Raw genomic sequence first — 10,502 nt, forward strand, 5'->3', positions numbered from 1 at the left:
CAGTGTTTCTCCTCTCTGCCTTTTGCACCCCCATATTTCCCTCTCTACCACATTGTTGCCATTAGTACACAGACATGGCGTAGTGCCTCCCATCCCCTCAAAACCCTTTCTCAGCTTTGCACCTCTTACCAGCTATTAATCTCATTTCCTGTATCTCATCTCTACAGCAGAGTTCTTTAAGTCCTCTGCATTTACTGTCTCAAATTCCTTTTTTCCCCATTCTCTCTTAAACCCACTCCAGTCAGGTTCAGGTGTTCACCCTACCACTTTACCAGAGCTGTGACTTTCGTGTTGCTAATCCAGTGATCAGCTGTCTTCTCTTGTTAAGAAGTTTTTTTTTTTTTTAATTGAGGTATAATTGACAATATAACGTTAGTTTCAGGTATACAACATCATAATTCTGTATTTGTGTATATTGTGAAATGGTCACAAGTAATTAGCATCCATTGCCAAATTTTTTTTCTTATGAGAACTTTTAAGACCTACTCTCTTATTAGCAACTTTCAGATATGCAATAGAGTATTATTAACTATAGTCACCATCCCCAGGACTCATTTATTTTATAACTGGAGGTTTGTATCCTCGTCTTCATTTTACTCTTTGGCACTGTTTAATCACACCTTTCTTGAAACCCTTTATTCAGCTGACTGCCAGCACAAACTCTGCCTTCTTCTCTGCCTCACTAGCTGGTCCTTTTCGTCTCCTGTGCTGATTCTTCACACCTTCCCAGTGCTGAATGTTGGAATGCTCCAGGACTCAGCCTCCAGGGTGCTTCTATATCTTACTGCTTCTCTGGGGATTTCATCCAGTCCGATGGCTCTGATTGCTATCCATGATTCCCACATTTATAATTATGTCTTCAGCTCAGATCTTTCCAGACTCAACTGTGACTACTCAGTATCTCCATGTGGATGTCCTAATGGTATTTCTACTTAATGTGTTCAAAACTTGGTTCTTGATTTCCACATCTCCCCACCCCAAAATATAATCTTCCAGAAGTATTTGGCCTGGGTGGCAACTTAATCCTTCCACTTATTTAGGGCAGAAACTTGTATGGTGTGCTCAGCTCTCATCCTCCCCCTTTCATACTCCACATTCAGTCTGTCAGCAGATTCTGTAGCTTTGCTTCCAGAATCTACCTAAAACCTGATTACTTCTTGCTGTCTCCACTGTTCCCACACTGGTCCAAGTTACCACCATCTCCTGCCCCAATTCTAGGGAGTCAACCCAGCAACTAGAGGGATTTTTTTTTTTTAAAGATTTATCTATTCATTTATTTTAGAGAGAGCACACAACCAGGGTAGGGGAGAGGGGCAGAGAGAGAGGGAGAGAATCTCAGACTCCCTGCTGAGCGGCTTGACCTCACCACCTGAGACCATGACCTGAGCCAAAATCAAAAGCCGGCCACTTAACCGACTGAGCCACCCAGGCTCCCCTAGAGGGATCCTTCTGAAACATAATTGAGACCATGTCATTCCCCTGCTCAGGAACCTCCAGTGACTTTCCATTTCACACAGAGTAAAAGTCAGTCCATAAAATGGCCTGCAGAGCCATCCTAGAGGTTACCTGTCTAGATTTATTTCTTACCATTGCCCTCCTTGTGTAATGTCCTTCAGTTACACTGGCCTCCTGTTTCTTGGAAATTGCAAGCACGTGCTCGCCTCAAGACCATTGTGCTGGCTGTTGCCTCTGCCCGGAGCGTTCCCCTCTCAGATACCCTCTTAACTTGCTTTCTCGCTTCTTTCTTCCGCTGCCCTGGGTGTGCCCTGTCCCTCTCACCCTGCTGTATTGTGGTGCACAGCAGTGGTCACTCCTCCCCCACAGCTAGAACCAGCTCCATCGGGGCAGGGGAGTTGTCTGATTGTTGCCTATCCAGAACCCATAGAAATGTCTGGGGTATGTCAGATGCTCAGGAATGATTTGTTGAGTGAAAAGTTGTCTAGAAGTGTGCTCCCAGTTCAGACTTGCATTGCACACTGACCCGCTCCTGTACCCAGGTGATATGATCTGTGGCTCTGGACTGTGACTGTTAACTTAGGACTTCCCAGACTGGTTGCCAGGGAGGCCAGGGGGAGTGGGGTGCCAGTGATCTGTCTTTGCTCTTGACTCAGGAATGCTAGGGGTTGGGGTTGGCACTCCAGGGTTGGTGTTGTGAGGACACAGCTCTTCCATGGCTTATTTGGTTCCCCATCCTTAGGGAGTGTGAATTCTGAGGTGCTCTCAGGAATGTTGGGGAAGGAGCCTCAGCAGGGCTACCCTTCCCTCAGAGAACATATACCCTGTTGCTTGATTTTGGACTCCCACAGGTGAAACTGGTGCAACATACCTATTCCTGCCTGTTTGGAACATTCCTGTGCAACAACGCCAAGGAGAGAGGAGAAAAGCATACTCAGGAGCGGACGTGTTCTGTATGGTCGCTGCTTCGGGCAGGCAACAAGGCTTTCAAAAACCTACTGTATTCCTCTCAGTCGGAAGCCGTATGTATCCTTCAGCCTTTCCTCTCTGATCAGCAGAAGGAATTTGGGGGTGGTGGCATATGGGAGCCATTTTTGGTAGTGACTTTCTCAAAGGCATCTCTGTTGTCTCTGGGTGGGTTGATTCCATTTTTTCCCCATCTGTCCCGAGAAAGGCTTATTTCCTGGTGCTGCTCTGACCTGCTTCTGACCAGTCTTCGCTCAGGGTGGTTTGATTTCATCCACATCTCTATTTTGCCACTTAGACAAGAATCTTTCCTGGCACCTCTGTCAGAGCTTAACCCACTCCTGGCATGTTCTGTCTAACAAGTGGAAGGGGAACCGAAGTTGTCCCTTGGGTGCTCGCGATAGCGCAGAAGGACCTGCCACCAGGCCCCCAGTACCCTTGCACTGTCATCAGGCGATGATACGCACTGCAGCTCCTGTCTCAGAGAGAGAAAAGTGTGTGCGACATTAGCATGTGTGTCTGTGATTTTCTGCTCATATGGGGAACTGGCAGGCCCTTAAGACTTTTCTTTCTGGGTGGCTCAGTCGTTAAGTGTCTGCCTTCGGCTCAGGGCGTGATCCAAGCGTTCTGGGATCGAGCCCCACGTCAGGCTCCTCCGCTGGGAGCCTGCTTCTTCCCCTCCCACCCCCCGCCTGTGTTCCCTCTCTCGCTGCCTGTCTCTCTCTGTCAAATAAAAAAATAAAATCTTAAAAAAAAAATACCAAAAACTTTTCAAAGGAACACCTTCTGTTAAGCAGAGGAAAGGAGGCATGCACGTCTGTGTTGATACATAGTAATGTTCTTTTTGTTAGAATGCATCTTAAATTCTAAAGAAGTCAAAATCAGAGGTTATATTGCTTCACTGGACTGTTAATATGCTTCTCACTACATTTAAGTAGTCAGAGAAAAGTTTTACGCTAACTGCTTCTCTCTTCACTGTGCCTGTTGGGGACGTCACAATACAGGAAAAAATTCCCTTCTTTTCACATGATTAATTTAAATGACCCTATAAAACAGGTTTGACAGAGTCTTCCGAAATGACTCACTTTTTCATATGAAGTAAAAGCAACAAATTAAGCGGAATGAAAGTCATTCAATAAAGGGGACCTAAGAAGTAATTATGAAAAATAGATTTTAAAAAATCCTTTTAGATTTTTCATGCCCACAGGAGGTTCTCAGGTGAGAAGTGCAGCTGGTGCAGACCTGTTGGGTGTTGCAGCTTGGCGATTGTTTTTGACCCTCATTTCTAAAGACTTTTTGGGACTTGTTTAAACGTGTATCCCCACTGCTCTCTCCTCAGGTGCTGTACCCTGTGTGTCATGTGCGTAACCTGATGCTGTGGAGTGCAGTGTACCTGCCCTGCCCGTCCCCATCCACCCCCGTGGACGACAGCTGTGCACCATATCCAGCCCCTGGCACCAGCCCTGATGACCCGCCCCTGAGCCGGTGAGCCCGGGGTTGATGCCGAGGCCTCAAGTCCTGCGTGGGTGTACTTCTGTGTTGGGGCACATCCGGGCATGGTTAGAGATCATGATGTTGTCCGGCTCCACATGTCTCGTTTGGATCTCTGAAGTTTTGTCAGGGAAGGTATAAGGGTTTCAGGCTTCGAGGCCATAAGAGCCTCATTTCCTGAAGCGCATGGGGCCCCATCACAATGCTGTTCTGCCGCGTGCACTGAGCCGTTTCTCAGTGATGGAGCAAACCTCTGGGTTCCTCGTGACCCTCTGGCTTGAGTTTCAGCCACTGCTCTGTGCTCCTGCCTCTCTGCTATCATTTGTCTTTTTGGGGTTGAAAGGCAGATGCTATCAGATGTTAGAAAGTTTGGCTTCACCACTTGAGAATTAACTTTATTGAATTCAGACTGCCAAGTAATACATTAATTTAAAATTTTGTAATAGCAGAAAATCAGCAGTGCTACTTTCATTTGCCAGTAGTGGAGAAACAGAGCAGTATCACGAATGTTTTTTAAAAATAGCATTTGCTATTTGTTTATTTGTATGTACGGACACGGGGTAGGGTGGAGCGAGTGGGGTAAGTTGAGAGGAAATTTGCAGACTAGAAGAAGGGCCCATCCTGGAGCTTTTTGCCTTTGTGTCAGTCTGAGCCTCACTTTAGAGATGCCATGGCTCCTTGAATAGCTGTAGTGGACCCAATTATGAAACATCTGCCTGTTAAAACCGATCGACTCCTGCTTACGTCTGAACAGCCTCCGATACTCATTTCCCGCAAACTCCTTTTGTTTAGGCTACCAAAGACTAGATCATTTGACAATCTGACTACGGCTTGCGACAATACAGTGCCTCTAGCCAGTCGGCGCAGCAGTGACCCAAGTCTGAATGAGAAGTGGCAGGAGCACCGGCGCTCACTGGAATTGAGCAGCCTGGCTGGTCCTGGGGAGGAGCCCCTCGATCCTGACAGCCTGGGGAAGCCAACCAAAGTGCTGGGCGGCGCTGAGCTGTCTGTTGCAGCTGGAGTGGCCGAGGGGCAGATGGAGAACATTTTGCAAGAGGCCACCAAAGAGGAGAGTGGGATAGAGGAGCCTGCCCATAGAGGGGGCATTGAGATGCAGGAGGTCAAAGAGGAGGCTCTCTTAGAAAAGGAGATCAGGGTGAAGACCCCTGAGGGCTCAGCCATTATCTTTCCTCAAGAACCAGAACTGGGTGATGCTGCTCTGACGAACCATCCAGGCACCAGCCATTCTGTGCTCTCACAGGGTATTCCTGAGCAGCAGGGTGGGCACAGTGTTCTCCCCAGCTTTCTCCAGGAGTCCCCTGGGGGGGAGGATGCCCAGGAGGTCCCTGTGGAACAGCCCCGAATAGAAGCTATCACAGAGGCTAGGGAGGAAGTGTTTCTTCCAATCCCAGTAGATGCAAAAATTGGCTATGGTACCTCACAGTCAAGTTCTCTGCTGCCCCCCCAAGTCCCATTTGAGGCCAGAGGATCAAACACGGACAGTTCAATGGACATGTTAATAGAAGATCAAGTCAAGTCAGAAAGTGGGCCCGAAGGCCATCATAGACCTTGCCTGGTAAACAGTGGCTGGTTCAGTGGCAAGGACATGCTTCCTCAAGCCATGGAGCCCTGGCCTTCAGAGAAGAGCCTAGCTGACAGGCCCCAAGTGGTATCTGTGGCACATAGGACTTCCCCTGGCAGCACCCACAGCCCAACGCATTCTCCTTGTGCCTTGCCTTTAGCCGAATGTAAAGAAGGGCTTGTGTGCAATGGTGCCCCGGACACCGAAAATAAGGCTTTAGAGCAGCCCCCAGGGCTTAGCACCCTCCAGAAGCACCCCACCCCCAACGGGCACTGCACCAATGGGGAGGCTGGTAGGAGCAAGGACTCACTGAGCCGCCAGCTGTCTGCTACCAGCTGCGGCTCTGCCCACTTACACTCGAGGAACTTGCACCACAAGTGGCTGCACAGCCACTCGGGGAGGCCATCTACAGCGGGCAGCCCCGACCAGCCTTCCCGCAGCCACCTGGACGACGATGGCATGCCTGTGTACACGGACACTATCCAACAGCGCCTGCGTCAGATTGAGTCAGGCCACCAGCAAGAAGTGGAGACCTTGAAGAAACAAGTACAGGAGCTGAGGAGTCGCCTGGAGAGCCAGTACCTGACCAGCTCCCTCCGATTCAATGGGGACTTTGGGGATGAAGTGGTGAGTAGACCACGGTGCCTCCACAGCTGCCCAAGGAGAGGGCACACTGAGGCTGGGCGCTCTCTGTGCCCCATGCACAGTGATTGGTACAGATTTCTAAAAGAATTGGAAAGGTCCAGAGTGGTCCTGTTGAGAGGCTGGAGATGAGCCTCAGCCATGTGAATGGCGGTCTGCCTGTTCTTTCCTGCCTTGCTTACTTGCCACAGGTGTCCTGTTGAGGCAGTTAGAATGAGGAAGAGAGTTAGCACTCTGTATGCGGTTGGTCAGATCTCTTTGGAGAGAGGTTCCTGTTTTAAGAAAGGGCATGAATTTCTGGGCAGAATGACAGTAGGACAATGTCAAATACTCCTGTCCAGTTGTAATGCCTGTCCTACCCCAGTAGCTAGTAAGCTGACCCCCCCCACTGCCCCCAAAACACGGGCTGTAGCTGTGAAGGTTTAGTTTAACAGCTGTTTGTACCTGCCCTGTGGCGGGTGATGGCAGGAGAAATGGGGAGAAGGGATTGTAGTTCGCGCTGATGGGGCCTGGTGGCTGGACGTGGGGCTGCGTGAGGGGGAGGGTCTCAGGGAGGTGTTCTCCTCGCTGGCTGGGTCTGACCCGATGTGTTCAGATACAAGCGGGAGCCTGGCTCTGAAGCACTCAGCGTACATTAAAGGCGGGCTCATCCAATGACTTTCAATTCAGACTGACTTCTCGGTATTTCTTTCATACTAATGATGGTTTCTCATTTTCCCAAAGAGTCCTTCAGAGAAAGGAGGACATGCCCAAAGCACTCAGTTTCAACATGCAGATGTAAGTGACAGGGTTGGATTAACAGACTCACTGGAGCAGCTGACACTCAGAGTTCACAGTCCATCCTGGTCACTTTTGCCCCACTCACTTCCTGGAACCTAAGGCCCATCTGTCCACTGCAGAGTCACTGCACACAGCCTTAGACCTGTGCATCTCTCTTCCACCTGAGTTCAACCCGGTCTCTGCACCTGCTCGACCCATTTCTTGATGACTGAGCCGCCAACAGATCTGGCAGCCTTAATACTCAGGCCCACCCAAGTCCCCCAGTGCTCCCTTCTTTACCAAGCCCTTTCTTCTCCTGGGAGGAGCCAGGTTCATTCTGTTCAGCTCTGTTTGTTTGCCAACAGACTTCAATCCCCGACTCGGAAAGCAATCTGGATCAGAACTGTTTGTCTCGCTGCAGCACAGAGATTTTCTCTGAAGCCAGCTGGGAGCAGGTGGATAAACAGGACACGGAGGTACAGGCTCAGCCCCTGTTCTGAGTGCCGTCCATGCAACTGTTTTACGGTTCTTTCCACCCCCATCCCTGTCCCATGCCCCTGGCCAAGGAATAACCTCATAGCACACTTAGCCTTGAGCCTCTCTGAATCCCCATCAAGCCTAGAATTTCTGAGCCAGGGAGACTCAGCAAGCTGGTCCTCTCTCCTCCTTGACTCTGTGAACTGTAGCCTTGCCGGCTCTTGTAGCGACCCAGGGTGCTGCTGCCTGATACTGTATCTCAGGGGAGTTTGGAGTCCCCTCGAGGGAAACGATTTGGACGCCTTTCTTGTACTGCTGACATCAGCCTGCTGGGCTGGTGCCAGCAGAGCCAGTATGGTCCTTGTGACTCTTGCTGCCCCCAGCATGGCTCTGCTGGCTCCAGCTGGATGGCCCATCTCCCGTCACTAACCTGGCCCCATCTGTTTTACAGATGACCCGTTGGCTTCCTGACCACTTGGCTGCCCACTGCTATGCGTGCGACAGCGCCTTCTGGCTCGCCAGCAGGAAGCACCACTGCAGGTGCCGTTTGGGGGTGTGGTGGGGAGGGCCAGGGTTTGGAGGCTGGGGTTTGGCCCACAGAGCCTGCAGCTTGGAGAGATGCAGGCATCTGGCTGGCAGTGTCCCATCTGAGGCAGATCCTGGGGTCTACAGGACCCCAACTCATCTGTTGTGCCTCTGAAAGTGGTGTTTGCATTTGGTGGTCCTCCTCCTCCCCCTCCCCCCCAGTTCAGAGTGATCATGGCTAAATTTTAGAATGTGCAAATGATGTCCCCTTTTGTTCTGTTTTGCTTCCTGGATTAGCAGAGCAACAGCCACCACCCAGACTACCATTTCTTAGTCCTAGAATACCATTTCTTCCCATTCAGCATGGCTGCTGTGAGCAAAATTTTCCTGCTGCGGGCAGGGAACGTCATTTTCCTGCTCCTCGCCTTGCTCCCTGACCCCAAACCTGTTTTCCTTGTGCCAGTAGTGAGGAGACCTAGCTGTGGGGACTGATAGGTACAGCCGAGGACACAGTCTTCAATCCTTAAGGCTCCTGACTTCTTTCTTCTTGGTTGGGGTAGTTATTTGCTAGGGATGCTTTGCCCCAGCTGGGGCGGTAACTGACTGGAGGATGTTCAGTGTTTTTGGGATAGGAAGTTTCTCTGAATCCTGACACGGCTCATCCACACGAGTGAACCCAGGTAGAAGATGAAATCACCTCTTCGTCTAGTAATGATGCTTCAGGACTGTGTGTCTCCCTACCCTGCACCCCAAGCCCAAATGTCTTTGGTTGGCTTCTCCTCTGAGCTCTCTCTCCCCTCCTTGCAGGGACACTGACCGTGTTGATCAAACGTGGTGAGCATTTGCAACAACCTGTCTGTGATGTCTGCACATCTACAATAACTTCTCCACACTAACGCTGCCATTTCCCCCTCTCTGCACTCACTGGGATGAAGCCTGGGGCTGGGAGCGCAGGCAGGCAGGTGGGCTTGCGGGGGAAACCAAAGCAGCCGACTGAGGAGACTATTCGGGCCAAGTCAGGCTGCAGACGTGCACTCCCCTCCTGACCGCGCAGGTCGGCTAGGCCATCTTGCTTGTGACTGAGAAGCCCTGCTTCAGCAGGGCTGGTCTTGTGGCAGGGCCAGTTGGGTTTTCAGAGCTATTTCCTTTGGGTTAGTCATTCAGTGGGGTGCTAGAATGATGCTTCATCATCTCCAAGTCAGATGGCATTGCTGCTCCAAATTTTTTTTTTTTATTTTTATAAACAAAGAGACCAGGACTGAACAGAGGTGGTCTTTCCAGAGAACTGTTTTAGCATGGAAGACTTTAGTGGAGGGTTCCACTTAGGGTCTTTAGGATCCCCTGAAAGAAGCCAGATAGAAAAGCTTAACTGATCAAATTCATATCAGGATGAACTCCAGCAGGTATGTTAAATAAATGCACACGTTCAGAAGTAGACTTAGGTAGTTTTTCTGTATAACCACAGGTTCTTGCTGATTCATGCTTTTCAGAAACGTGAAGTGCTTACTGCGTTCTAGAAGATGAAGTTATGTGTGTGTGTTTTAGTTCTCTGTCCTGCCATTGCCCCATGTCTAGCCTTTTCCTTTTGTGGGTTGTTTTTTGTCCCCAAAGGGTATTTAGTATTCTCTCCTCTCTGCCCAGGCGGTCCCTAATTCAGCAGTGGGTTTGTATTCTGAGGAGCATAAATGAAAAAGTAGTGAGTGATGCTGGCTAAGGAGGAGGATTTCCCTTCAGCTGCTTTCCCCAAGTCTTTGGTGGGCTATGTCAGGCTCCTTGAAGTCTCCCATTCTTGGGTTTATTGAGATTGATGTGTACTTTAGGGCCTAGCATAGTGGGGTTTTAAGGTGGGCAGAAACTTATCCTCTGCCAGTTCTCTTTCCTCTTAGTTGTGAAGGGCAGTTGTTTGGATGTGTGCACCTGTGCTGCACGGACACATCAGAACTGGGCTTTCAAGTGGAGGAGGAGAGGGAGGCTTGGGGTCTGAGTACAGTCAGGCCTTCACGTGGAGCTCTGATATTCCCTGCTAGATGCATGGGGGCAGGGGAGTGAGCCATAATTGACTGACACCTATCTAATAAGGGGGGGTGTTTGTGCACGTGTGTTCATCTGTGCTCTCATCCTTTCACCCTGAGCATGTGTCACTGGTTGCTTGTCTTCTGACTTTGCATGCTGGCAGGAGGGCAGTCCTAGATGGCAGCAGTCTGTTCTCCATGTTGCTGCCTCCAAGCCTCTGGGGAAGTAGCCCTTTGGACAAGGCTCTTCACTCCCCAGCTAGGCGAGATAGTTTGTCTCAACTGAAGGGCTTGGAGGTGGTTCCATTGGGCTCTGGCCTCTCTGTGACCACAAGCTACACAGAGGCCATTGCCCAAGTGGGTATGGCCAACTGGATTTTTCTGGGCCAGGACTTAGCCAGTGTTCTAGCAGCTGCTCCTGCCCTGGGCCCTTTTGTTCTCCTGGATCTCTCTTGAGCAGCACCCTCCTGTACACCTGTAACCTTGAGCCATGATGGTGAGATAGCCAAGTGTCCTTGGCCCTAAAGTCACAGTGGTGTGCAACTACACTAGGCAGGGATTCCTCCCCGCTCCACCCCCCCCCCCCCCCCCCG

General features: G+C 50.4%; 1 protein-coding gene across 8 annotated transcripts in view; it reads left to right on the top strand.

Annotated features, from left to right (window-relative positions):
- Positions 1-10,502, top strand: part of MTMR3 (myotubularin related protein 3) — a 137,016-nt gene that overhangs the window by 124,116 nt on the left and 2,398 nt on the right. For 3 of the 8 annotated variants that reach the window (XM_040619725.1, XM_040619724.1, XM_040619726.1), the window contains 7 exons: positions 2,307-2,477; positions 3,761-3,906; positions 4,705-6,121; positions 6,860-6,913; positions 7,261-7,371; positions 7,824-7,912; positions 8,705-8,731. In XM_040619725.1, the coding sequence (XP_040475659.1) occupies positions 2,307-2,477; positions 3,761-3,906; positions 4,705-6,121; positions 6,860-6,913; positions 7,261-7,371; positions 7,824-7,912; positions 8,705-8,731 (2,015 nt within the window). The remainder of the gene's footprint in view (positions 1-2,306; positions 2,478-3,760; positions 3,907-4,704; positions 6,122-6,859; positions 6,914-7,260; positions 7,372-7,823; positions 7,913-8,704; positions 8,732-10,502) is intronic. The other 5 variants (XM_040619727.1, XM_040619728.1, XM_040619729.1 and 2 more) reach the window with 5 other exon arrangements.

The sequence above is a fragment of the Ursus maritimus genome, unplaced genomic scaffold (genome assembly GCF_017311325.1).
Source record: "Ursus maritimus isolate PB19 unplaced genomic scaffold, ASM1731132v1 scaffold_33, whole genome shotgun sequence".
Classification (NCBI taxonomy): domain Eukaryota; kingdom Metazoa; phylum Chordata; class Mammalia; order Carnivora; family Ursidae; genus Ursus; species Ursus maritimus.